The sequence below is a fragment of the Muscardinus avellanarius genome, assembly GCF_963383645.1.
Source record: "Muscardinus avellanarius genome assembly, chromosome: 16".
Taxonomy (NCBI): Eukaryota; Metazoa; Chordata; class Mammalia; order Rodentia; family Gliridae; genus Muscardinus; species Muscardinus avellanarius.
Window position 1 is genome coordinate 72,198,663 of NC_137802.1, and position 27,394 is coordinate 72,226,056.

General features: G+C 59.2%; 2 protein-coding genes across 2 annotated transcripts; one reads left to right on the forward strand and one right to left on the reverse strand.

Annotated features, from left to right (window-relative positions):
• Positions 1 to 4,666: 4,666 nt before the first annotated feature.
• Positions 4,667 to 11,988, forward strand: CBX2 (chromobox 2; the record flags this gene model as incomplete). Its single annotated transcript, XM_080712545.1, has 5 exons — positions 4,667 to 4,738; positions 4,809 to 4,852; positions 5,538 to 5,603; positions 9,266 to 9,371; positions 10,678 to 11,988. The coding sequence occupies 5 exons, from the start codon at positions 4,667 to 4,669 to the stop codon at positions 11,986 to 11,988; spliced, it is 1,599 nt and encodes a 532-aa protein (XP_080568671.1).
• A 9,993-nt stretch (positions 11,989 to 21,981) lies between these two features.
• CBX8 (chromobox 8) lies at positions 21,982 to 24,188 on the reverse strand (the record flags this gene model as incomplete). Its single annotated transcript, XM_080713434.1, has 5 exons — positions 21,982 to 22,833; positions 23,255 to 23,321; positions 23,421 to 23,486; positions 23,660 to 23,703; positions 24,120 to 24,188. The coding sequence occupies 5 exons, from the start codon at positions 24,186 to 24,188 to the stop codon at positions 21,982 to 21,984; spliced, it is 1,098 nt and encodes a 365-aa protein (XP_080569560.1).
• Positions 24,189 to 27,394: the final 3,206 nt, after the last annotated feature.

Here is a 27,394-nt window from a genome sequence, read left to right on the forward strand (position 1 = left end):
AGCCTCCCGAATGCTGGGATGACAAGCCTGAGTCACCACACCCGACTTCTGGTTGCTTTTTTTTATTTATTTTTGGTGGTACTGGGGTTCCTGGAAACCCTTCTGCCTCCGGGCTACACTCCCAGACCTATTTTTTATATTTTTATTTGGAAACAGGGTCTCTTAAACCAGCACGGCTGGCTTCGAACCTGCGTGATCCTCCTGTCTCCGCCTCCCAAGAACTGGGATTACAGCTGTGTGTCGCCACACCTGGTCTGATTCCTTTTCCTCTTCTGTAAAATGAGGGCTTGGACAGGCTGCCCTTTGTAAGAGAAAGTCTTAAATACCGAGAGCTGCAGGCTACCCTGGGGTATCCTGGGTCCGGATCTCGGGGTGGGGCCTAGGGGATCCATATTTGTACTGTGTGCCCAGGGGCTCTGGGGCAAGCTTGGAAGCTCTGGGGTTTTTGCAAGCACCCTAACTGTGCTTATTCTCATAGAGCTCTGATATATAAACACTGCGCCACGCACATAGGTATTTACACATTACATATACAGAAACGGCAGAACGTGACGCAGTTAGCCTGCAAGTGTCGCCTTAGCTTGCAAACGGGGAGGAGGGCTGGGGGAGAAAGGAAGGACAATTCTGACATCATCAAATATTAGCCAGGTGTGGTAGCGTATGCCTGTAATCCCAGTGCTGTGGAGGCAGAGACAGGAGGATCCAGGTTTGAGGTCAGCCTCAGCAATTTAGCAAGACCCTGTTTCCAAATAAGAAAGGGCTAGGGTTGTAGGTCAGAGGTGGACCGTCCCTGGGTTCAACCCCCGGTGTATATGTATATGTAGAGAGTATTATTTTCCCCCCTCTAATCCTTGGGATTGAACCCAGAGGCATTTTAAACTCAAGCTATATCCCCAGCCCAATTTCATTTCTTATTTGGAAGCAGGGTCTCCTTAGGTCGCTGAGAACCTAAGTGGCCAAGGCTGGATTTGAACCCGTGATCCTCCCGTCTCAGCGTCCCCAGTACCAGGAGTACACGTGTGTGCCAGCACCCAGCTCCTGTGCGATGTGTTACACAACCTCGGTTTGTCCTGTGCGGACCTCTTCTGGGAAGGCTTCTGGGATGGCAGAGGGAGGCAGCACCTTCAGATAAACAGCTATGGTGAAACAGTTCCGCCAGCGGTCTCTACGTCTCTGATGGTATCTAGTCTGCCACACTTGCTTGCCAAACTCTTCGGATGGTTTCAGAAGACACCAAGTCTGTCTTCCTTGCCTTGGGATTTCTGATCTTCCACCCACAGGCACAGCGTGAAAACCTTTACCCTTTCTCAGCACCCGGTCAGCTGGTAATGACACTGGCCCTCGGCCAGCACAGAAGGCGACACGAAATGACGATATTCAGTCCCTACAGGCAGGCACTCCTGCGTGCCTGGCTAAGACTGCTTCTCACGGGTTTTAAACATTCTCCTGTGGAATCAGCCATAAAGGTGAGTGTGGCTAAGCTATTCCTGGGTTAATTTAGGAACCTTACCACCTTCAGTGAAAATAGCTTTAAAGATTCCTTGGATTCCGATGGACCTGCACGGTGTCCAGTACACGGGCCACAACCCTCACTGGCTATTTAAAGGGTTTTAAATTAAGGCCAGGTGCGGTGCGCACGCTTGTAATCCCCGCGCTTGGGAGGCTGAGACAGGAGGATCGCACGGGTTCAAAGCCAGCCTCAGCTACTTAGTGAGGCTCTCAGCAACTTAGTGAGACCCTGTTTCCAAATAAAATATAAAATAGGTCTGGAAGTGTAGCCCGGAGGTAGAAAGCCTCTGGGTTCCACCCCTAGTACCACCAAAAAAAAAAAAAAGGGGGGGGGGTTAAATTAAATAACATTTAAAACTGAACTTCCCCATACCACTGGCCATACTCCTCCAGGCACCCAGGAGCCACGGATGGACAGTGGCCACTGTACTGGAAACGTGGATACAGATGTGTTCAGCATTTGTGTGAGCCCTGTTAGGCATGATAGTAAATGCTGAGTGTTTGTTGAATGAATAATAAAAGAATTAGCCGGGCGTGGTGGGCACGCTGGTAATCCTCTCCCCCCCCTCGCTTGGGAGGCAGAGACAGGAGGATCGCGCAGGTTCAAAGCCAGCCTTGCCGGCTTAAGAGACCCTGTTTCCAAATAAAATATAAAATAGATCTGGGACTGTAGCCTGAAGGTAGAAGGGTTCCATCCCCAGTACCACCAGAAAAAAAAAAAATCCTAACTTGTCCTATTAATTCTTGTTTTGTGGCACTGGGGATTCAACCCAAAGTCATCCTACCTCTGAGCTACGTTCCCAGCCCTATTTTTCTTTTCCTTCCTTCCCTTCTTTCTTTTTTTAAACAGGGTCTCACTAGGTAAATGAGAAGTCTTACTACTTGCTCAGGCTGTTCTTAAACCTGCAATCCTCCGGTCTCAGACTCCCAAGTACTGAGATTGCAGGCATGCACCACCACACCCGGCTTTAATGTGTCCTGTTAATTCTTATAAAATGAGTCAACAACAGATGACAGAACCTGTTTCCGCCCAAACCCACAGCTTGGCACACCTGGACTCGCTGGGCTGCTCCTCCCTCTGCCTGCTCCCGGCTGAGCACTCCAAGAACACTTCTCCAGATCTGGGATCACACCCTTGCTGCATTCATCTGCTGGTTTCCCTTCTCGGCAAACCTGTCCTATTTGGTGCTCCAAATGAATTATCTAAACATTATTTCCTCCCAAATGGGAATTAGCAGTTGGACAGATGATAGATGTGTTAGACCTTCCAGAAAATGGATTTTCTTTTCAGTGTGTTAAGTATCAGATGCTGGGCTAATTTGTTTCTTAGGGGGAGAATTTCCCTTTTTTTTCTTTTTTTCTTTTTTTTCTTTTAAAACTTTTTGTTCCTAAAAACAAAATTAAGCAAATAGCTTGGCATTCTGTGTCTTGTTCCTAAAAACAAAATTAAGCAAATAGCTTGGCATTCTGTGTCTCAAAGAGGACACTCCAAAGTTCCAGCTTCTACCCAGGATGAATTCTGCAGTTAAACATGGGTTGAAACGGACCCAACTGTTTGTAAGGTTAGGATTAATGCACCTTTGCCCTTAGCACTACAATTTACACAAGACAGGGACGAAAAGGGGTTGGCCCAGAGATTGCACCGGCTACCTTCACAGAAGCACTTCCAATCTCCCCAACAGGATCCCCCTACAGCCCCCCTAAGTGGGCTTTTGCTCTTAAAAAGTTCGTCTCTGCCCCCTTTGCAAACAGTAACAGACTTTGCATATTCTCTCCGGGATACCAAGTGAACCTAACAGATTTAACTAAATACACTGAAAGACACCCCATAAATCGTGGGGATTCATTCCTAGGCCTTTCTGTGAAAACAAAAAAATGTATATATACATACACACACACGTGTGTGTGTGTGTGTGTGTGTGTGTGTGTGTGCGTGTGTGTGTGTAATTTCCTCTCCACAGATACCCCTGTAATGATCACGATTACGTTGAGACAGGCTCCTACAAGAAACGCACTTAAACTGGCTCAACGGAAGGGTACTTTGCAGCTCCTTCAAGGGAGAAACAAAACCAGAAAATGAATTTTCACTGAACTGGACCGGACTAAATGCAGTTCAGGCTAATGTATACCTCCTTCATTCTGAGTTAGACTTGCTCTGAGTCAAGACGCGAGCAACTTAAAGGGTGAGCGGCTCTGCGGGATTCCAGTCTTAAGACAGAAAGTAAAAGGGTCGGGGTCGCCTGCCCTCGGTGACCGCGGGGGCCTACAGCCACCCCTCCTGTCTGCCGGTCTGGCGTCCTCTCTGCCACCGGCACCTGATCAGAGGACCCGGGTGGCCAGCCCTGGCGGCCCAGGGATGAGAATGCCCTAAGTTGCCCCCTCCCGCCCAGGTCCTTGCAGCCAAAATCATTCTGAGAACTGCGAAAAGGGGCAACCGCTTTTCTCCGCGCAGGTGCCCTGAAATTTGAGGTCTGGGTCCCATCTGCAGTTATCTGTAAGACCTCGGAGCACTTCGGAGACCTGGGTGCTAAGGCGTTTTCAGGGGACAGCGCAGTGCCCGTCCCCGGGGTGCGTGGCGGGGGAGAACCGGCTGCGCTACTTCTGCACCCCCCCCACGGTACTTGACCTCCCCACTCCTCCTCCGAGCCGGGCCCATTTGGCTCCCACGCAAAGTAGGACGCCCCCTCCCACCGCATCCCAAGGAACCCAGTTGCAAGCCGCGCCGAAGCAGCGCCCCTCGACGGCGGGGGCGGGGAGCGGCGCGCGCCCTCCAGCCTCCCTCCCTCGGGGCCAGACAATGGCTCTTGGCCGGGAAAACGAAGTCGGGAGGAAGGCGGCCTCGACCCGGGACGACCCGCAGGTCCCCGGCGCCCCGCGCGCCCCGCCCGGTCCACGCCCCGCGGGCCCTGCGGCCCCCGCCCCGGCCCGCCGGGAACAATGCGCGCCCCGCCCACCGCGGCCACGCCCACCGCGCCCATTGGCCGGCGCTCCCGTGGCCGGCGCGCCCATTGGCCGGCGCTCCCGTGGCCGGCGCGCGCACGGGCCGGCGCGCCCATTGGCGGGCGGGCGGCGCGCGTGCGCGGGGCGGGCCGGGGCGGTGCTTTGTGTGCGGCGGGCCGGGCGCGGGCGCGGGGCCGCGGCGGGCGGCGGCGGCGGCATGGAGGAGCTGAGCAGCGTGGGCGAGCAGGTCTTCGCCGCCGAGTGCATCCTGAGCAAGCGGCTCCGCAAGGTGCGTGCGCCCGCCGCCCGCCGCCCCGCCCGCCGCCGCCGCCCGCTCACGCGCTCTTCTCTCCCCGCAGGGCAAGCTCGAGTACCTGGTCAAGTGGCGCGGCTGGTCCTCCAAGTGAGTCCGCGTCCCGGGCCGGCCGGCCGGCCTTTGTTTACGAGCCCGCGGGGAGCACGCGCGGCCATGTGTTGCCGCGCCCCGCGCCGCCGCGAGCCCCTCCGGCCCAGGTTCTCCCCGCTGTAACCTGAGCTGCCTATTGATGGGAGCGGACCCCCCCCCCTTTCTTCCTTTCTTTTTAATGGGAGGGAGGAGACTGTGCGTCCCCGGAAGGGGCTCTCTCCGCACCGGGCTCTCCCCGGGCGGCTCCCCAGCCCCGGAGCCCTGCCCGCGCTCGCGGGGGCCCAGCCACATTGTTCTGAGTCTGTGGGCTGCGGCTCTGCCCCGGCCGCCCGCTCCCTGCCCCCGGGACCTGCCTTGCTTCGCTCCCTGGCCCCGGGCCAGGCTTTGGGGGTTCCCTCTCTCCAACTTTTCCTTGTCCTGGGATTTGCTTTCCTCCCGGGCGCAGCCTGCAGGAGTCCTCTTGTGGCCTGTTTTAATTGGGGGCTTGAAGTGGCAGTCGCTCTGTGGGTTTGAGGTTACGGTGCTGGTTTGAGGGATCTTTCGGGACCTGGGCAGGGACCTCTAAAGGTTCCGCGGGGCTGCAGCGCCCCTGTCCCCCACCGGCCGAGGGGAGCCTAGGCTGGCCCGCTGGGCTGTGCTCTTTGCTGGTGTCCGAACTGACCCTGCTCTCTTGCTTTTCCAGACATAACAGCTGGGAGCCAGAGGAGAACATCTTGGACCCGAGGCTGCTCCTGGCCTTCCAGAAGAAGTGAGAAAGTTCCCAGTGGACAGGAGGGGGAGAGGCGGCGGGGTGGTGGCGCTGGGGCAGGTACCCTAGCCAGCACTGTGTCCGTACCTGATAAGTCCCCAAGGAGAGCGGCTTTGGTCTCCCCGACGTTCAGATTTTCAAAATTGGACCTTCCTCAGCTCCTTCGGGCAACGGTTCCGGTTCTTTGGGCTCTTTCTGTGGAGTTGTCTTTCTGTGCAGGCAGCACTAGGAAGAACCCCAGGTGGTAGGCTAGGTTTGCGGTATAAACACACAGGCTTGTCTTCTTGCCCCTGGGGGAGTGTGCCAGGGGGCAAGAGAAGGCTCAGCTGGAGCTGGAACCCTCAGCACAGTTTTGTGAATAAAAGCTTCGCTTTACGCTGGATGGCAAAGCATGATTCCAAGGTAGCCCTGAGGGGCCGTTGCCAGGTTGGGGCAGGATTTGCTTCTGTGATTCTGGCCATCGTCTTTTTTTTTTTTTCCAGGGAGGAGACCTGGGTTGAGATGGGCCTCCGGGAGATGTTTTAGGCAGAGGGCTGGTGACGGGAGGGTGATGGATATGTCCATCCAGTCGGGGTGTGAACGTTCCTGGCAAATGCGGGCGCTCGCCCTGTGTTGAGAGGCAGATGAATGGGTTGCTCAGAAGCCGCCCCAGCTGGGGTCAATCTGGTGGGCTCGTTCTCGGGTAGCCCCGGCCGCGTTTGCTGTTTCTCGCAGCAGCAGACACCACGTAGAGTCTTCCCCAGAAGTGCAGAGACGGTGTGCAGAAGTGGGGGGGGGGGGTCTGGGCAGAGAGTCAGTGCGCATGTCTCGCTCTGGAACGTTCTGGTGTCTTCTGGTGTCAGCAACCTCCTGCCTCCTACTTAACTCATACTTTGGTTATGTGAGTGCTGGGGGTTGGCTTGCAGCTTGCAGGAGCTGGTACATTTTTGTGCATTTGAGATACTGGTCTTGGGTGAGGTGCTATGGTACGCCCACAGTCCCAGCCACTCAGAAGGCGCCCACAGGAGAATCTCTTGAGCTCAGGGCTTCCAGAGCTGCATGGGCATCATCGTGAGACTCTGTCTCAAAACAAAAATAGATCACATCCTAGGACTGTGGTAAGCGTGCTTGCCTGGCGCATATAAGGCCCTGGGTTCCATCCCCAGTGTCTTTAAAAAAAAAAAAAAAAGCTAACTTTGATTACAGGTGGCACCCACCTGTAATCCCAGTGCTTGGGAGGCTAAGACAGGAGGATTCCAAGTTCAAGACCAGCCTCAGCAACATAGCAAGATCCTGTCTCAAAGTGCGTGTGTGTCTGTATATATAAGAGAGCCAGGTGTGGTGGCACATGCTTTTAGTCTAGTGCTAGGGAGGGTGAGACAGGAGGATCACAGGTTTGCAGCCTCATCTACTTAGTGAGACCCTTTTTGAAATAAAGAATATAAGATAGAGCAGGGCGGGTGTAGCTCAGAGGTAGAATGCCCCTGGGTTCAATCTCCAGTACCACGGGGGAGGGGGGGAGGTTTAAAGGAATGGAGTCAGGCACATGATTATAATCCCAGCATTTGGGAGGCTGAGACAGGATCGCAGTTCACAGACAGCCTCAGCTACTTAGTGAGGCCCTTTGCAGCTAGGTGAGACCCTGTTTCAAAATAAAGAATAAAAAATGGGGCTAGGGGTATAGCTTAAAAGTAGAATGCCCCTGGGTTCTATCCCCAGTACCATTAAAAAAAAAAAAAAGGTGGGGAAATGGATACAGCTGGATGTAGTGGCACAGGCCTCTAATCCCAAGTACTTGGGAGGCAGAGACAGGAGGATCACGGGTTTGAGGGCAGCTTTCGCAAGTAGTGAAACACTCATCAACCTAGCAAGGCCCTGTTTCGAAATAAAGTAGGGCTGGGAGTATAGTTTGGAGGTAGAATGCCTCAGAGTTCAATCCCCAGTACCACAAAAATAAGTAAAAAGGGCTGGGCTGTAGCTTGGAATTCGAGTCCCCAGTACCAAAAACCAAAAGAGCATCCTGATTGTTACGTGGTGGCGTGTCCTTTACCTGGCTTTGGGGCGGTCTGGATTATGTCGTGGAAGAGAGAAAACCAGAAAGTAGAAGTCCTGCTTTCTCCTGTCCTCGAAAGTTGGAAACCCTGGACAGTGGGAGGTGGCGGTTACTTGTCAGGGAAAATCTCCGCAACTGGCGCTCAGCACTCAACCCAGGTCGGCGTCAGCAGAGGAGACCCAGAGGTGCCCTGCGTGCTCCTCGGCCACCAGTCGAGGTGCAAGACTGCAGTGCAGTGAGGGCTTTCCCTGGCTGTGCTCATCAGGTCCTTTAAGAGATCATCTTTCGGGCCCCAGGGAGATGGTGTTTGCCTGTGTTGATTGTCGGCCATCGTCTCTGGGTAGGGCACTTCCTGCGCGGTAGCATGAAACACCATCTCTAGGACCTAGGGCTGGGGGCACAGCTCGTAGTCGAGCCTCCTGGACCCTGGGGCTGTGGTCCGGGCCGCCCCGCAGTCGGGCACCTCCACTGCTTCCGTGGGGCAGGAAAGACTTGAGGCAGCAGGCCGCCTGCAGAAGTGGGCGGGAGGCCCCGGGAGCCCCGGGACCGGCAGACCAGGTGAGCACTGGCGCGCTCGGGCAGACGCCGGGGGCGTTTTTTGTTGCTCTACCCGGCTTCCTTCTGTGTCACGAGTAGGTTGGATTACGTTGTCCCAAATGATTCTGGCTAACCAGGCTGGGATGGCCACAAAATACTCCACCTGCAGAAAGGCATCTCGGGAGGACACCGGAACCATGGCCCTCCGCTCCGTGATTTGCTCGCGGGTCTCCCACTTGGCTCAGGATGAGGAGACGGGATGACTGTTAACGCAGCACTGACCCTTGCTGCTGGCCCTGGTGGCCCACGCTTGTAATTTCAACTTTAGGGAGACTGAGACCGGAGGATTGTAGTTCATGGCCAGCCTCAGCTACTTAGCCCTTTGCAGCTCAGTGAGACCCTGTTTCAAAATGAAAAGAATAAGAAATATAAAGGGAAGCTCTTTAAAGCACATGATATACTTAAACATATCAAAGTCAATAAGGAACCCATGCATGGGTAGGAGGGGGGGAGGGAAGGGGTTAGAGATTGAGGAGGGGCTGATTGGGTGGTATGTGCATGTATATCTCCACAAGTTTTTTTTTTTTAATCCCATTGAGATGTATGACTACAATGCACCAAAAAAAATTTTATTAAAAAAAATGGGAGCCGAGTGTAGTGGCACACGCTTGTAATCCCAGCATTCAGGAGGCTGAGACAGGAGGATAGCGGTTTGCAGACAGCCTCAGCTACTTAGTGAGGCCCTCCACAACTTAGACCCTGTTTCAAAATAAAGAATAAAAAATAGGGCAGGGGGTATAGCCCGGAGGTCAAATTCCCCTGGGTTCCATCCCCAGGCCCGCCAAAAAAAAAAAAATAGGGCTGGGGGTGTAGCTCAGAGGTAGAATGCCCCTGGGTTCCATTCCCAATACCAATAAATAAACAAACCGACCCTCGCTGCCAAGAATGGACTCTGTGCCTCCGCCCTGGGTATTTGATTGACGGGTTTTACAACTGACCGGGTGGTGAGCTGCTGCCATGAGGGCATGGCGTCCTCTGTGGTGGAGGAGGGGTGCACATGTACTTCTCCTACTGATGGGTGCTGTGTCTTCAGGGAACACGAGAAGGAGGTGCAGAACCGGAAGAGAGGGAAGAGGCCGCGGGGCAGGCCCAGGAAGCACACGGTAATGTCCTCTTGCAGCCGGCGCTCCAAGCTCAAGGTGGGTGGCCGCGCACCGCACTGTGACCCTGTCTGGCTACTCACCTTCTGAGACCACCTGGGCAGAGGGAGGCCCAGGGCCCTCGGGTGGGAGGCTGGCCACTTGTGCAGAGAGAGGCCCCTCCCAGGCCCGACAGCAGCCACCCCCCTCCCGGGCATATTGTTTCTGTTGGGCGCTGCTGCTTCCTCCTGGGTAGCGGGGTCAGACTTGGCTGCTGACCGTGACTCCCGCTCACCTCCAGGGGTGTAGGAAAGAACAGGAAGCCTGTGTATTGCTGTTTGTTGATCCTAGCTCTGCTACGCGAACGTGGGCCAGTAGGGCAGCCGGACAGGCCCAGGGTATCTGGTCACTCGGGCCCCTTCCTGAGTACGTCTTGGGCGTGGTGGTGCACGCTTGTAATCTCAGTATTTGGGAGGTTGAGACAGGAGGATCTCAGGTTCACGGCCAGCCTCAGGAGGTCCTCCTGGGAGGCTGTGGATTCCTGCCTGGCTTTTTTACATCAGGGCCTCCCTCTGTAGCAGGTAGCCCACGCCGCAGAAGTCCCGCTGGCTGTGAAAAGAGATTTCTTAGAAGATCCTGGCTGGTAGCCAGTCGTGGTGCACATTGTAATCCCAGTACTTGGGAAGCTGAAATGGGAGGATTGCGGATTCAAGGCTAGCCTCAGCTATTTATTGAGATCCCTGTTTCAAAATAAAGAATGAAAAAGGGCTGGGAGTGTAGCTTAGAGGTAGAATGCCCCTGGATTCCGTCCCCAGTATCACCAAAAAAAAAAAAAAAAAAGGCCAGGCAGACAGCAAGGAGACCTGAGGACCAGGCAGAAGCACCTTTTTAGCGTTTGTATGGCGCTTAGAGGGAAGGGCGCGGCGGCTCGCGACCTGTGGACTGGAGGCTCCACGGGGCCAGATTGGCGGGTGGGAAGGTTTCCGCAAGGACGTCTGCTTGGTTCTGATTGATGGAGGAGCCCCTGGGCACAAAGCCTCCTTCCCCTCTCAGCCCCAGGAGACCGGGCAGCTCTTGGTGCAGGCCTTTTCCAGTCCTCTACCAGGTGCTGAGTTATGCCTTCCTCGAAAGCGGATGCCTTCTGCAGTCTCGCTTCAGTTTGCAGACAGCCTGCCCTTTTGTTCAGCTCTGCCTTGAACTCTGCGCTTCACAGGGCCTTGCAAGGACCTGTTAAGCCCTTCAACACGTGGTGTGAGCGTTTGCTCCCCGCCTGGTCTGGAAGCCACAGGAGCTGGGGCGCCAGGTACCTGGCTCTCTGAGCCCGGCGCCCGGCAGTCGTGGTGTGACGCGCCCCTTGTCTTTCCAGGAACCCGACGCTCCCTCCAAATCCAAGTCCAGCAGTTCCTCCTCTTCCTCCACGTCATCCTCGTCGTCCTCAGATGAAGAGGACGACAGCGACTTGGATGCCAAGAGGGGCCCCCGGGGCCGAGAGACCCACCCAGTGCCTCAGAAGAAGGCCCAGATCCTGGTGGCCAAGCCAGAGTTGAAGGATCCCATCCGCAAGAAGCGGGGGCGCAAGCCCCTGCCGCCGGAGCAGAAGGCGGCACGGAGGCCCGTGAGCCTGGCCAAGGTGCTGAAGACGGCGCGGAAGGATCTGGGGGCCCCGGCCGGCAAGCTGCCCCCTCCACTCAGCGCCCCCGTGGCGGGTCTGGCAGCCCTGAAGGCCCACGCCAAAGAGGCCTGTGGCGGCCCCAGCACCGTGGCCACCCCGGACAGCCTGGCCAGCCTCATGAAGGGCGTGGCCAGCAGCCCCGGCCGCGGCAGCATCAGCTGGCAGAGCTCCATCGTGCACTACATGAACCGCATGAGCCAGAGCCAGGCGCAGGCCGCCAGCCGGCTGGCGCTCAAAGCTCAGGCGGCCGGCAAGTGCGGCCTGGGGCTGGACCTGAAGGTGAGGACGCAGAAAGGGGAGCTGGGGGCCAGCCCCCCGGGAAGCAGGGTCCCGAAGGCCCCCGGCAGTGGGGCTGTGGCGCAGAAAGGGGGCAGCGTGGGGGGAACCCCCCACTCTCACAGTACCAGCAAAGTCTCTTCCGGGGGCCCAGGCGCGCAGCCGGCGCCCACCCAGGAGCTGAGCCTGCAGGTCTTGGACTTACAGAGCGTCAAGAACGGTGTGCCCGGGGTGGGCCTGCTCGCCCGCCATGCCTCCACCACCAAGGCTGTCTCTGCCGCCAACCCGGCCACAGGGAAGGGCTCTGGGGGCGGCCCCACCGGGGTGAGCGGGGCCGGCATGCCCACAGACGCCGGCAAGGGTGAGAAGCTGGCCCCCCGGCCGGGGGCTCTGCCCGCCCCTTCAGGCAAGAGGGAGAACGCCAAGGGCAGCGCCGCAGCCAGGAGGCAGGAAGGCCACGCGGCCCCGGGGGAGGCCCGTAAGGCGGCCGCGCTGTCAGAGGCGAGCACCGGAGGCGAGAACAGCAGCTCGGACTCGGACCCCGACTCGTCATCGCTGCCCGGCGCCGCGCAGAGCCTGTCCGTGTCTGTGCAGACCAGCCAGGACTGGAAGCCCACCCGCAGCCTCATCGAGCATGTTTTTGTCACCGACGTCACTGCCAACCTGATCACGGTCACGGTGAAAGAGTCCTCCACCAGCGTGGGCTTCTTCAACCTGCGACAGTACTGAGCGCCCCGCGGCCGGCCCCCGATCTGACCCGGCCCCATCTCTGGTTTTGTTTGCTCTGACACGCAGCCTGCCTCCCGCTCCCGGACCCTCGAGAGGCTGGGGCTGAGGGTCAGGGCGTCTCCTTTGCAGCACTTGGGTTGCTGAGGCCGGGCTTCCCCGCGTTCTACCTCCCCAGGCCTCTGCTCTTCCCCCCACCTTTGCCTCAGGAAGTCGGGTGTGGGCTCGAGTGCCCCACTGGCCTGTGCCGCTGTCCCCCAGAGATGGGGGGGTGAGGGAGGGCCCTCTAGCATCCCTTTGCCTGGCACCATTTTCCAGAAGATGGGGTGGAGAAGAAAATGTCCAGCCAGGCGGGGATCCCCTTTGGAGCAGCGCCTGAGCCTTTGAGAGTGGGGGGCGCCCCTGGCCACTGAGTCTGGAGTCTTAAAAAGTATAACTTAGCTGGAATGCCACCTAAGCTTGGTTCAGTCATAGCTCCAGCCCACAGATGTTGCCCTTTTGGTCCAGCAAGGGTGGGGAGGGGGCTGGTGGTAGAGGGTGGGTGCCTTAGAGGGTCCACTGGGTCTGGCTTGTGGCTGCCTCTTGCCAACCTGGAGAATGGAGCCATGGACCCTTCCAGCCTCTGACCTGGACCCCTGTCCAGCGTGACTGACTGGCCTAGTTCTGAGGGCAGAAGACGCTACATGGCCCCCAGGCTGGCGATGGATCAGCTGTGGGCAAGGCGTCCTGCAGGAGAGCGCCTCCTCAGGGGGTTGGGGTTTAACTTAGGATGCTAAAGGACCAGCCTCCAGCTCCATCTGTGGGCCTTTAGTGTTGTCCTGCCCACGGCCACTCTCCCCGTGACCCAGTGCGTAGGCCATTCCACGGGCACCGTGCTCCCTGACAATCCCCCCCACCTTTGGGGTTCTGTGTCCTTCCCAGCTGAGAAGCCCCCCTGCACCGTTTGGAAGCCCACCTAGATCTGCCAGCCTTGACCTTCCAGCCTGCCGACTCTGAGCCACGTCCAGGTGCCAGGCCACCTCGCCAGATCTCTTGCCAGTATCAGGACTCCTGTCCTGGGATGTGAGCAGAGGCATCGGTGGCCAGCAATCTGGGCGGCAAGGTTCTGTGATGCCAAAACGAGGCTGGGGTCTGGAGCTCTTAGGTGGGGGCCCCAGTTCCTCACCCCCACACCAAATGGAAATAACGGCCTTTGTAGCCAAATTGACCTCAACTGTGCCTTTAGGGACAGACCTGGGGCTGTGCCAAAAGCCGTCCAGGCCCAACCCACAGGTGTGCTGGCTGCAGCAAGGAGACCATTACCTCCTTGGCCCCAGACAGCGGGGCCCCTCAGGGGCTCTCCTGTTCCAGTCCTGCAGCTTCTCTCCTGCCAGGGACCGTGAGGCCCCTCCACGCCCTTGTGGGGCCCAAGGTCCCACTCGCTGCTGGAGACACGAGGGGGTGTGTCCCCAGCTGCCAGCTCTCCAAACCCTGCTTCGGTGCCTTTCTTGTTACCAGCTACTTCAATCCCAAAGTTGGAATCTGCGAACACCTTATATCTTTGCCTTCTTGTCGAGTTTCCCGGCGCTTGCAGCCCGTGGTTTGTGGTAAGCCTGCGTGCGGGGCAAGAGCCTCCCCGGGGGGCGCACCCCATGCGCGAAGTGGGTAGTCTTATGTTTACCAATAAATAAAATAATCTTTTTTATATTTTAACTTGCTGCTGTGTGTGTGTAGGGGGAGGCCTCAGTCACACATCTGACTTAGGATTCCGTGTTCCTTTATTCCCAGGGTCCCAGGAGTAAGTACGTACCACCGTGCTTTGTGTACTACGTGGGTGTCTTAACCTCTTGTTTGCTTCTGTGTGGAGTGGGAAGAGGTGGTCAGCTCTTCCTACAAGTTTTATATATATATATATATATATATATATATATATATATATATATATATATATATATATATATATATATATAATTGTGTGTGTGTGTGTGTGTGGTACTGGGGTTCCTGGAAGCCTTCTACCTCCGGGCTACACTCCTAGACCTATTTTTACACTTTTATTTGGAAACAGGGTCTCCTAAGCCAGTGCGCGCGGCTGGCTTCGAACCTGCACGATCCTCCTTTCTCTGCCTCCCAAGCGCGGGGATTACAAGCGTGCGCCACCGCGCCCGGCTTTTAGTATATTTTTATATGTATTTTTGGTACCAAAAACAGTGTTCCTAGCCAAGGTGTGATGGTGTACACTTGTAATCCCAGCATTCGGGAGGCTGAGACCAGAGGATCGCGGTTCACAGCCAGCCTCAGATACTTGGCGAGGCCCTTTGCAACTCAGTGAGACCCTGCTTCAAAAAATAAAGACTAAGCCGGGCGTGGTGGCGCATGCTTGTAATCCCAGCATTTGGGAGGCTGAGACCTGGAGGATCACGGTTTGCGGACAGCCTCAGCTACTTTGTGAGGGCCTCTGCAACTCAGTGAGGCCCGGTTTCAAAATAAAGAATAAAAAAATAGGGCAGAGGGTGTAGCTGGGAGGTCAGATGCCCCTAGGTTCCATCCCCAGACCCACACACACAAAAAAAAGACTAAAAAATAGGACTGGGGATGTAGCAAAAAGAGTGTTTATTAAATCCTTGAAATTGTGCCCTAGTAGAGAGAAATCTGGGCCTGAGGAAGAATCAGAGTTTTGATCCAGTGCCCTTCACCTCAGCAGCTTGAATTGTGGTTGGTTGGTTTGTTTTGTTTTAATTTTAAAAAGCCGGGCGTGGTGGCGCACGCTTGTAACCCCAGCATTTGGGAGGCCGAGACCTGAGGATCGCAGTTCGTGGACAGTCTCAGCTACTTAGGCCCTCCACAACTTAGACTCGGTTTCAAAATAAAGAATAAAAAATAGGACAGGGGGTGTAGCTTGGAGGTCGAATGCCTCTGGATTCCATCCCTAGACGCGCAAAAAAAAAAAAAAGTCAAATTGTGGCAGGTGTAGTGGCGCGTACCTGTAATTCCAATGCTTGAGAGGCTGAGACAGGAGGGTTGCAGGTTCAAGGACAGCCTCAGCAATGCCAGCAACCTGGTGATGCCCTGTTAACAAATAAAACATGAACTATAGCTAGGGGGAGCCGGGCATGGTGGCGCACACTTGTAATCAGCATTTAGGAGGCTGAGGCAGGAAGATCACGATTCACGGTCAGCCTCAGCTACTTAGGCCCTTTGCAACTCAGTGAGGCCCTGTTTCAAAGCAAACAGGGCTGGGGGTGTTGCTCGGAGGTACAGTGCCCCCAGGTTCCATCCCCAGTGCTACAAAAAAAATTATATATATATATATATATATATGAGGGTGATGCCCCTGGATTCTGTCCTCATCATTATATACACAGGAGCCAGATCATGAACGCTGCTCCCAACTGCCTTGAACTATGGCTGTTTGCTGTCTTAGGACAGCCAACAACAGGTATGTTACTACACTAGGAAGGCTTATGCTCTGCTGAAACAGGACAGCAGCCCAACCCCCGACCCTCGTATTTAAATCAGGACCAGGCAGTTTGTAGAAATACCACCCCCAGGAAGCCCCCTAGGATTGGAGAAGGGGTGAGGTGGTTCCTGGATGACCAGCTTTTCACCCAAGTGCAGCTCCCAGTTCTGAGCTTTTGTAGTATTTTCTAGGGAAACTAACATGAGGATAGGCTGCAGGATTCTGTAGACATATTCCTTAGACATTTTGTAGGAGGAAAATAGCAAATGGTATCAGAAGAAACGTGCCTTTTTAACTCCTAGTTTATCAATTTTTTTTTTTTTCAGTACTGGGGATGGAATTCAGGAGCATTCTACCTCCAAGCTACATCCCCAGCCCAATTATTTATTTTTTATTTATTTATTTATTTATTTATTTATTTATTTATTTATTGGTGGTACTGGGGGTGGAACCCAGGGGCTTTTCTGCCTCCGGGCTATACTTCCACACCTATTTTATACTTTATTTGTTTTTTGTTGTTGTTGTTGTAGTTGTGTTTGTTTGTTTGTTTGTTTGTTTTTGGTGGTACTGGGGTTCCTGGAAACCCTTCTACCTCCGGGATACACTCCCATGGGCTACACTCCCAGACCTATTTTTTAACTTTTCTATGTGGAAACAGGGTCTCAAGCCAGCGAGGCTGGTTCCGAACCAGCGCGATCCTCCTGTCTCCGCCTCCCAAGCAGGGGATTACAAGCGTGCGCCACCACGCCCGGCCTTTTATTCTTTATTTTGAAAATGTTTATTTTGAAAATGTCTCACTAAGTTGTGCAGGGCCTCACTAAGTAACTGAGGCTAGCGGAGAACCCAGACCCTCCTGTCTCAGCCTCACAAGTACTGGGGTTACAAGCATGTGCCACCACGCCCAGCATCAAATATATTTTTAAACTGGTTATTTATTATTATATATATTATTATATATATATTATTTTAATATTTTAAAAAATTTTAAAATATATTTTTGGACCTGGTGTGCATTGTGAGTGGTGCCCAGAGACAAAACAGCCCCTTTGCTTTCCCTGTTTGGGGCCAAAATGTTAATCTAAACATGAACTGAACAGTTGTGGCCTAGACAAAAAGCCTGGTAACTTCTTTACCCCGTGTGTGGAGTGCAGGGAGAAGTCCTGGAAGCTGGGCTGGTGTGATTTTGGTGGAATCTGCACCAGGGGTCACAGCCAAGGACTGTCCAAGAGACACTGGGCCGCTCCCAGTGTCAGGGTGGCGTGGCACGCTCCTGGCTTCTAGCAGGGAGAGACCAAGACTGCTTCCATAATGCATAGGACAGGCCCCCACAACCAAAAGGAGCCCCCCAAGATGTCAGCCAGACCAAGTTTGAGGAACTGAAATGCTAGAAAGCTCAGTAGAGAAGAAGGTGCTACTGGCTTCTAGCAGGCAGAGGTTGAGGCTGTAAGATGAGACATCGCCAGGAGCATGTTCACAGTTCCAGAAAACCTGAAATCACACACGCACACGCACACGCACACACACGCACACAGTATCCCATGATACATGCTGGAAAGCTACTGAATTCCCCCAGCCCCGCTGGGTGTTGTAATACTAAAAGGACCTGGCTAGCTGGGCGTGGTGGCGCACGCTTGTAATCCCCGCGCTTGGGAGGCTGAGACAGGAGTATCGCACGGGTTCGAAGCCAGCCTCAGCTACTGAGTGAGGCTCTCAGCAACTTAGTGAGACCCTGTTTCCAAAATAAAATATAATAGGTCTGGGAGTATAGCCCGGAGGTAGAAAAGCCCCTGGTTCCACCCTCAGTACCACCAAAAAATAAATAAAAGGACTCAGCTATGCAATTCTGGGGAGTCGCTGTGAGGCACACCATCAGCAGCCACGGTGACCCCTACCCCATGGCTCACAATAAAGAGATGATCTGCTGATAAGATAACTTTCCACAAAGAGCCTTCCAGGTCCCACTACCCTCTGCATGAATTTATTCAGAAATCCAGCCTCCAGGGAGAACGCAGCTTGCTTTGCCAAGGGAGAGCTTGGGCCTGGGTGCTGGCTGGCCTTTCCTGGGCAGGGTGAAGGCCTGAGCGGCTCCCTGGGGAGGGGTCTCCAGCACCGCTGGACAAGCAGCCTGCGCCTCCTGCCCCTGGCTCCAAAAAGGCCATTTGGAAATCCGGCTATCCGTGTGTTTTCCATTGTTGCTTTCCCGGGCGGTTTTGTGTGGGGGCAGGTGACCAGCGGCGACCCCAGCGGCCCTGTCCACTCTTTTTGCTTTCCAGAAAATTAACTGGGCACGAAGGAAGGACCGAGCGGGTGGGGCAGGAGCAGGCCTGCCGGAGCCCAATTCTATGGTTCCCGGGCAGCGGGTGCGGGCCCTGCCACGCCGGCCTTTGTTAGTTTCTGCACCGCTGACCGCCTAATCCACCGCCTTCCCAAAGAATGGGCTGAACTGCGAGGGGCCCGGCCCGGAGGGCCCGGCCCTGGCCACCCCGCCAGCCCGAGCGCCCGGTGCGAGGGGGACAGCGGCGCCGGGGCGGCCGAATCCGCGCCGCTGGACACCGCGGCCCTTTCCTCCGCGCTCGCGGCCGCGGCGCCCACGGGGCCGAGCGCGCTGCGGTGCCGTAAGGGGGCCGGGTGGCTGGGTGGGGGGAGCTGCGGCGTTTTCGGCTTCGGTCGAGCATCAGAAAGGCACCGGCCGCCCTGGGGGGAGGGGAGGCGCCGGGACAGCGGCTGGCTCCGCCGCCTCTAGGGGGCGCGCGCGCCCCGCGCAGGGAGCCGCGGGCGCTTTGGACGTGCGGGCCCCGCGCCCCGACCCAGTTGCACGCGGCACGTCGGTTTCCAGGGACCCTCCGCCGCAGGGCCTCCGGGATCTCAAGGGAAGAACCCGGGCCCTCGCCGCGGTCAGGTCCCAGGACTGCAGGCGGCCTCCGTCCACCCCTGGACCACACGGAAGCCCTCCAGGACCCCACTCGCTCGCATGCCCACCCCAGCCGGGCCCGAGGCGACTCTGGGCCTGGAGAGATTTTTGTTGAGCAGAGGAAAGCCCACTTGGGCAGGCTCATTCGCCGCCGGCCTCCTGCCAGGCTCCTGCCAGGTCCCGTGTGCCTCAAGCCTTCAAGGGGCGCCGCAAAGCCGTCCAACACACGCGCTGCCAAATGCCAAATGCCAAACCCGAACCATGGGACGTCGGAGCGGATGCAGAGGTGGCATCGCGGGGGTGGGGGAGGCCTGCACACCTGGTCCCCGCTTTCCCCGAGAATCGGCCCGGAACACAAAACCCTGCGCAAGGAGCCCCTGGTCAAAGCCGAGGTTCCTGGTGGCCAGCGCGCGGGACGAGAGGGCGGGTCGGCGCTCTTTCCCGAGGCGCCGCCCCGCAGCCCGGCCCCGAGCGGGGCTCTGCGACCCGGGCCGCTCTACACCCCCTGCGTCCGTCCCGCCGGGGGGGCCGCCACAGAGCCCCCCAGCCCGGTGTAAACGTGGACGGACGGCGCCCGTTCTCCACTCTGCGGTCTGCGCAGCCTGCCCACGTCCGAAGCGCACTCTGCGCCCCGTGGCGCCCCGGGACCTCCCCCACAGGCCTCCGAGCTGGGGCCGTCGGGGCGGGGGGCTTCGCCGAGGGTGGGCCCGCGACTACCCAGCGGAGGCCGAAACCCGACGACGCCCCCGGCCCTCGTCTCGGGCTCCGCGGGCGCAGCGGGACCGCGGCTGCCCCCGGGCGTGGAGGTGGGCCTGGGTGGGATGCGACAGCCTCTTGGGGGTGCGGAGGGTGGCTCCTCCGCGCCCCGCCCCCGCTGCGAGGTCTGCTCCCACCAACACCCCACCGTCTGCGCGGGCTCCGCAGCCCCTCGCCCAGCCGTGGGGCGACTGCCCGCGGACTCCCGAGGGCGCGGGCGGCGGCGGCGGCTCCGGGCTCGCTAATCACATCAGCGCGCTCGCGCCGGCTCCAGCAGGCAGTTGCCTAGCAATGCCCGCGAATCCAATTCCTCAATCAATAGGTTCTGCATTTCGGGGAGCTCTGGCGAGGCTGGGGGGACGGGGGGCAAGGGCCCCTTGGTGGCACTGGGGAGCAGGCTGGGGGGCGAGGCAGCCAGGCCAGGGCCTCCGAGACCCGCGACTTCCGGCCTGGGGGGGGGTGAGGCCTGGGGGGTCCCCAGAAGAGAGGGCGCCGAGGTGAAACGCGTCCTCCAGGGGTGCCTGGACTTCTGCCGGGGTCCCAAAGGGGTGCAGTCAGTAGGCGAGGCAGGGGACCCCCCCCCCGCTGGAGGCTGAGGGGAGGCATGCCCGCTCCCTCCCAAGCCCACCTCTCCCCCCACTTGGGCCTTAGCAGGGAACCCACCCGGTCCCAGACGGATGGGGGCCAGAGTGGGGTTGTGGGGTGAGTAAGGAGAGGGGAGGTCCTTCCCTCTGGGCAGCCTTTTCCTTAGGCCCAGGGGGGAAACAGCTAAAAAGAATAAAACCAAGCCAAGATGTGTGTCTATTTACAAAGTATATATTTAAACACGTAAAAACACTTCACAACCGTAGAAGATAGGTTACCGACGAAGCTTCACCCAGCCGAGGCGGAGATCCATTCGCGATTTGTACAAATCTGAGCATTAAATAAGTCAGCCCCACACACGCACAGCCCGCGCTCGGTGGCAGACGCCCAGCCGCGCGGCCCTGGGCCTGCCCACCCACCCCAGGTCCAGAGCGAGCCGGCTGGAGACACACACGACAGTCACGGACGGACGGGGAGGGCCGGAGGGCCGGACAGGCGGGCCAGGCCGAGGGGGGGCGGCGGCGCGGGGCGGCGAGGGGAGCCGGGCCAGGCGAGGGCACCTGTGTCCGGGAGCCCCGGCCCCCCGGCCACGCACACGCCCTTCAGTGAGGATTCATCAGAAAATAAGCGTCACATTTAAACACACTCGGCCGACGGCGCTTCTTTATACAAAGTCTAAAATACCAGTTTTACAAATGCGAACAGATAAAAATCCCCACCCCGGGGGGCTTCTCTTTAGGCTCCATTAGATACTCAAAGACAAACCCCGAGCACCCGGCGTCCTCTCTCCTCCTCCGACGCTCCCTCTCTTTTTTAAAAGGCAGGAGAGCCTGCAGGAGGGAAAGACTCAGGAGATGGAGGTGGGAGGCCAGGGTCCCTCCCGGACGCCCCCAACCCCTAGCCTGCCCCGCCCGCGGTCGGAGCTCCGCGGGCCCTTTAAGGGCGGGGAGGGCGGAGAGGCGGCAGGCTGGCGGCTGGAAGGGACGGAGACGGGTGGGGGGACACTTTTGTGCTTTTGAGTCTAAGGGGGGGCGCGGCCGGGGCGGGGGCGTGCCGGGGCGGGGCGGGGCGGGACCCGCACCCCGCCGCATCCTTCCAGCTCGCGCCCCCTCCCCCGTCGGCGGAGTCTGAAAGTCGAGTTCACAGAACACTCCGCGAATCGAAAGGCCTATAAATTACAGCTTTTGCTCTTAAAGAAGGGGAGGGAAAAAGAGGAAAGGGCCAAGGTTCTGCCGCGCGTCCCCGCTGGGGAGCCCCCTCGGCCCGCCCCGGCCTCCGGCCCGGCCTCCCTCGGCCCGGCCTCCCTCCGGCCGCGCCGTCCAAGTCCTGCTGGAAGGCGGGGCCGCCGGGTCTTCTGGCGACGTCGGTGGACGCGCAAAGGAAAAGTCCACCCGAACTTTTTTTTTTTCCCTTGTAAAACAACTGTCTGGAGCTCTGGGCACGGACACGCAATCCTCCCAATTTATCCTGGTATTTCGGGAATGTAAACAGATTCGCTGGATTTCTTTTCTCTCTCTGCGGAGTAAAGAAAGGAATCGAGGGGACGGGGGAGTTTTTATCCACAAGACATACACACGATCCGCGTGTCGAGCACACACCGCTCCGTAAAGTGCATTTCCTGGTGTGGTCTTGGGGGGAAAGCGCTCCCCGCCCACCCGCGACTTTCTGCCTTACACATCACACACACAGAAAGCTACTCAAGTCAACACTCCCCCCCCCCAATAAACTTCTTAATCTTAAAAGAGAAAAATAAAAAAAGGAAACCCAGGCTGATCCCACCCCCCTTTTTCTGATTGGGGAGCCAACCTTTTGTTGATCTGGCTGGCCAATGGGAAGAGAGAAAAAATCTGGACCCTGCCTTGGTGCCAGGAGTCTGGCACTGGGAATGTAGAGGAGGAGGAGGGAGAGGTGGGCAGGCTACATCTGGGCACCGGGGACCCCTGCCCAGGGCCCAAGCTGCCCTAGTGCCTGCCTGGTGGGGGAGGAGGGGTCCCGGGGCCCAGCTCAGCCTGTCTGACCCTTCAGCCCACGCTGCCTCTTTTTCCTTGTTTAAATAAAACAACTTCAAGAGTTGAAATATATATATTTAGATATTTTTCTTAAATAACATATTTACATCTAATAGAAAATATAACTCTAGAGATAATTTTCCAACCAAAACTGAGGGGGGGGGAGAAGAATAAAAGTGGGGCTGGAGGCGGATGAAGTGGGGGGAGGCCAGCCAGAAGACACACCCCACCCGGAAAATCAAAAGCACTAGGCCAAGTTGCCGCTCACTCTCCTCCTGGGCTCCCCACCCCGCAATTCATCTTTTTTCTTTAAAAAAGCCTTGGTCCGTGTTACTTTCCTTAATGGTGACGGTTAAAAAGTTTGAGGTCACATCCGTGACCACCACCTTTTCCAGGTTTGTCAGAGAGGGGCTCCAGGACTCTTCCTCTGGGTCCCCCAAGATTCTGGCCACTGGGATCCTGGCGATGAGAGAGGGCCTACCCCCCTGAGCCCCCATGTCCCGGTACAGGCTCCCCACAGAGCCCGGGGTGCCCGAGCCGTGCCGGACCCGGGGCCCGCCGGGGTCCAGAGCACCCTGGCCTTTGGGGTCCAGGAAGGCAGCCCTGTGCTTTATGACCCTGGCTGGGAAGGTGTCCATGGCCAGCTTGCCCGTGGCCTCTGCCGAGCTAGGGCTGGTCACACCGCACTGCACCAGGTCTGAGTCCTGCCTTCTGGCCAGCTGGATCACGCTGTGGCCGGCGGGGAACTTTCCTGCCCCGGAAGGGGTGTCATCTAGCTTCCTGCCCTTGAGGTAGTCCCCGAGGCCTTCGCTGGGCTCTCCCAAGGGCCTCTGCGAGGGGTCCAGGAGCTCCTTCCGGGGCTTGGGGCCCCGCTTCTTGGAACTGTCTCCTGGCGAGCTGGGCTTGTCCTCCACTCGGCCGGCGCCTCGCTCCCTCTCCCGGTCGCGGTCCCGGTCTCGGTCTCGAGGGGGCTCCGCTCGGCAGGTGCTGCTGCTCCCTGGCGGGGACAGACCCATGTTCCGGAGGCCCTCTCGGGCACGGGACGTAGAAGCCAGGTCCTGGGGTGAGCGGCCAGGGTAGGGGATCCGGATGCCCCGGGCAGAGTCGCTTCTGAACTCGTAGGTCTTGGCCTTGGCCTTGGCTTGAGCCTGCACCAAGAAGGAGGTCCCAGGAGTGAAGCAGGGCCCGGCCCACACCACCCTCCCCCAGCCCCACCTCGAGGCTTCACCCTGGGGTGCTGGCACAGCTCTCTAGGTTTGGATGGGAGGGTGGCTTCGTGGTGGCGGTCTGGGGAAGGGGGAGGATGGCTCTGGAAGCAGCCTGTTCAGCCAGCATATTTATGTACTCTATTACAGCCATGTGGGATGGCTGGGGATGCGGGGGCATTCTAATGAGGCCGGGCCCCTCCCCCAGGGCTCACTGCCACCACTGACCTAGTGATGTACTGCCGGGCCTTCACCCTAGAGTACACCCTGGCCTGTGTGTGGCCGCCCTGGCTCACAGGCCTCGGGGGTCCCCTCTGCAGTGACTGCACAGCACCTCCGTCCACCCTGGACACCGCCATCCTACCTTGAGGAGGAAGGTTTTGGGTTTTGGTCCTCGTTTTTTGGGGCCATAGAGTTCCATCTCTCGCTCCCTAGAGACAGAAGACATGTGTTAATACAGCCGCGGAGAGAGGCTCCAGTGGAGGCTGCATCTTTCCAAGCCAGTGGCTGAGGCTGAGAAGGCTCCGTACCTTTCCTCAAAGGCCGCGAGCAGGCGCGCGTCCAGTATGTTTTCCTCGGGTTCCCATGTGCTGTACCTAGAGGGGTCAGGAGGAAGTGGGCGTCAGTCCCGAGCAGGCGCAGGGGCGGGGGGTGTGTGTGGAACTTTTCTCGCTGCCGTGTATTGTATCTCAACGTAAAAAGAAAAAGAGGAAGAAAGAAACCTCCTGAAAAACCGTCTGGGGTTGAGAATTGCATATAACCTACTTACTTCTGCGACCAGCCCTTCCATTTCACGAGGTATTCCATGCGTCCCTGCGGATGCAAAAGGGGAAATGCGTGTGTGTGTGTGTGCATGGGGAGGGAGTCATGGCGAGGACACTAGACATACATGCGAAAATGCATGCACCAAATGAATGCTGGAGAGCCCGCTGCCAAAGGCACGCGCCTGCTGCATCGCCCTGCACCGAACGCTACACAAAGTGCATGCACCGGCATTCATCCCCCTCCCCGCCCCCCACCCGGGCAATCCGTGCATCGCTGCAAGTCTAAGGAGAGCGCTGGGCTCAGAGCTGCAGCCGCCGCCGCCGCCGCCGCCGCCGCCGCCGCCGCCACGGCCGCGGCCGCTGCTGGGACCTGGGGGAAGGGAAGCTGGCTGCAGCAGGGGGAGGGAACCCAGGCCCGAAGGGGAGGGCCCGGACGCAGCAAGGCCCGAGGCCCCGGACACCTACTTTGCGTATCCGCCGCTTCAGCAGGGCTTCGGCCGCGAACACTCGCTCCCCCACCGCCGAAAGCTCCATGTTGACTCGCCGCTTCCCCCCTCGGCCGATTCCAGGAGCAGAAAGCAGCAGCCAGCGCACGACAGACCATAATACTCTCCCGCTGACGTCAGTTCTCCTCCCTCCCGCGGCCCCCGCCCGCGCGGCCGAGCTCGGCTCCCCGCGCCCCCGCCCGGCGCTTCCTCCCGCCCCACGTGTTGCTAACGACGTTGCTAGAGCCGAGCGCCCGAAGCCTGCTCCTCGCGCGCTGATTGGGCGGGCTCTCGGCCACGCCCCTCTCCCTTTCTCCCCCGCGTTGCTACGTGACCCGTGTTCCAATAGCCAGGGGGCGGAGTCTCCCGCGACTCCAGAGGCCCGGCGCGGAGGAGGGGGCGGCCGGCGGAAGTGACGCCCGCGGAGGGCGGGCCCGGCCGCTGTCAGTCTGCGGGGCTCGCCAGGGGGGCCGGCTGCCCTCCGTCCTCGCCCCGGCCCCCTCCCCCTTCTCCGAGGCGTCCCTCCGGTGCTCCGCGTCCCCCACCGCTCACGCTGGGACCCCTGCGGCGGCGCCAGCCAGGCCCCGCCCTCGGTGCGGACCCCGGCCCGCCCCACCCCCATCGCCCGGGACTCGCGCCGCCCCCTCCCCCGCCTCCCGGGCGCACAATGCACAGGTGCTGGGGCGCCGCGGACCCCGATCGCACCCCACGCCCGGCCGGCGTCCCGACGGCCGCCGCCCCGCCACACACCGACCCCCGGTCTCCATGGCAACACCCCCCCCCCGCCGTCGCCAGCCCGGTCACGCAGAGGAGCCGCCGTGCCTGCGCCCGGCCTCCCGTCGCGCCGCGCTGCCCTCGCCCCGCGTCCCCGCGAGCCGGCCGCCCGCGATCGTGCGCGCTCCGAAGCCCGGCGCGGCCCCGGGGGAGGCGCTCGGGCGGCCAGGACCCCCGGGCGGCCGCCGCCTCCTGCCCCGGCCCGTCCCGGACGCCCAGAACCACCTGCCCCCGCCCGGGCCGCGCTGCCGCCCCCCGCCCAGGCGCAGACCCCAGCGCCGCCAGCCCGGGCCGCCCGTGGCCGGAGCCGGCCCGCGGAGGATGACCGCGGGGCAGCGCCTGGGGCCGGGCGGGTTTTGGGGTGCGCGGCTCGGGCGTCTGGCCGGCGCACTTGCCGCACCTCTCTTCCAGACGCGCGCGGCTGACACCTGGCGAGAAAAGACGGCGTGGAAGTTGCGGGTCGTCGCGGGGTCCAGCGCGGGCTTGGGCTCCAAGTTGCCGGGTCTCCGCAAGGGGACTGCGGCTGGCACTCCCGCGCGTGCGACCGTCCGCCTTCCCCGCGCCCGGCGCCGGGCCCCCCGCGGGGGCGGCCGCGCAGTCTGGACCCTGCGACCCCTCCCCTTCTTCCTCATCGGCCAGGCCCCAGGTCCCAGCGCCCGCTCCCAGGAACCACGATTTGGTTAAAAGGCGGGTGAGGGCTGGGAGCGGTCTCCCCAGGCCAGGGGTGGGATGGGGTGGGATAAAGGCCAGGAAAGGAGGGCGAGGGAGAACGGGAGAGAGGAGCCGTGCGCGAGGGCTCTGGCTCCGCCCGGGCGGAAACCTGGCCCCCAGCTCGCGGCGAGGTGCGCGGCGGGCCTGGCGCGGGAGGGGGGCGGCGGCGCTGGGCCCCCCTTCCGAGTCCTCTCGCCCCTGGAAGTGCGGGCTCCAGGTTTGGCCCGGCTCCCAGACTGTACAAGGTGGGCTCCGGGCTGCAGTTTCGTCTCTTCGGCCGTCCTGCCTTAACGAACGGCGCGCCCCGGCGACCCGCGCCCGCCGCGGGCGAGAGGCCGCGCACCGCTGCGTCCCGACCCTAAAAGCTCATTCCCGGTAACAAATAGTTTCGTCGGCGGGTGCCAGCGGTACAGCTGTTTCTGTTTAAGCTTAAATAGTTTCCAACAGTTTGGGCAGTAAAAATAAAGTTGGTCTCAGCCGCCTATAAGTGTCTGTTTTCCCCACCCAGAGAAGCCCACCCTACGCCCGGGGCCCGGGTCTCTCTGCTCGCCCCGCCTGGCCTCTTGGGACCGGCTGCCCGCCCCGGGCGACCGACCCCGGCGGGCCACCCGGACCCTGCCCGGCCGCGGCTCTGGGCCGGCTGCAGGGCCACCTGGGGACTGCAGGGACGAGTCTACCCCCGCAGCCCACGACCAGACCCGCCTGGCCCGCGCCCCCCCCCCCGCCCCTCCCCTGGGAAGTTCGTCTGCGCCGAGGAAAGTGGCGGTTTCCCTCCAGATAGGGTTTCTGGAGCGCTGCCCCGAGTTGGAGGGGGGCTTGCTGGCGGGTGCCTCTGAAGACCCGGCGGGGGCTGCAGAGGTCGGAGGATGTTTTCCGTTTCGCGCTGGAACACTACCTCTCCCCCTTCCTCCCTAAGCGCCTTCTTCCTTTTCTTTTCCTTCCTCCTTTCAGAAACCCTGTCTCGTTTTTCCTTCTTTGCCTAAATACCTCTGTGAAGCCCTACCAGAAGAGGGAAGCCCCTGGCGCTGCCAGACCCCGGCCCCTACACACTCATCGGCGGTGGGTCGCGCAGCCTCTCCCCATCCCCGCCCCGCCCCAGCCCCCTGCCCGGCTTCACACTCCGCCGGCGATTCTTTCCAAATAGCTCGCGGGAGGTGTCTGAGTTTGCAAACCTTGAGGATTCCTGCAGATTCAAAGGTGGAACCGGGTTCTTAAGGAAACTGGGGTACGGAACAGCCTGAGTGAGGTAACAGTCTGGCTCGCGTGGGCAGCAGAAGTGCCCCATCCTGCGCAGAAAGATCACCGCCAACGGGGTCTCAGCCCAGCTGCAGGGACCCGCGGCAGCCGCCCGGGTACGGAAAGTTGAAGAAAGCTGAAACCCCGGGTGCTGGGTGGCCCCACTCCACGGTTCGGAGGGGAAGGGAGAGGCGTAGGTCTGAGAAATGGGTTTGCAGTCCCACAAGACTGGGAGTTGCGGCTGGGTTGGTGAAGGGGAAGGCGCCCATGTTTGCCTGGAGGCCGCGGGGGCTTTGCGCCCAAGACTGGCAATGCGGGCGGCAGGAACTGAATGTATGGGGATCCCACCCCACCTTTCCTGTGGACCCCTCCCCGGGACTTGACTCCACCCAACTCCCTTCATTCCTCCTTGCAATGGCTTCCCTCCTCCAGGGTCAGATAATTGCCTTTTCCACGTGCACCTCCCAGAGTAAACAAAACAAACTTTCAAAGGACCAGAACCCGCTGCTCTTAATCCCACCTCCCGCCGGTCGG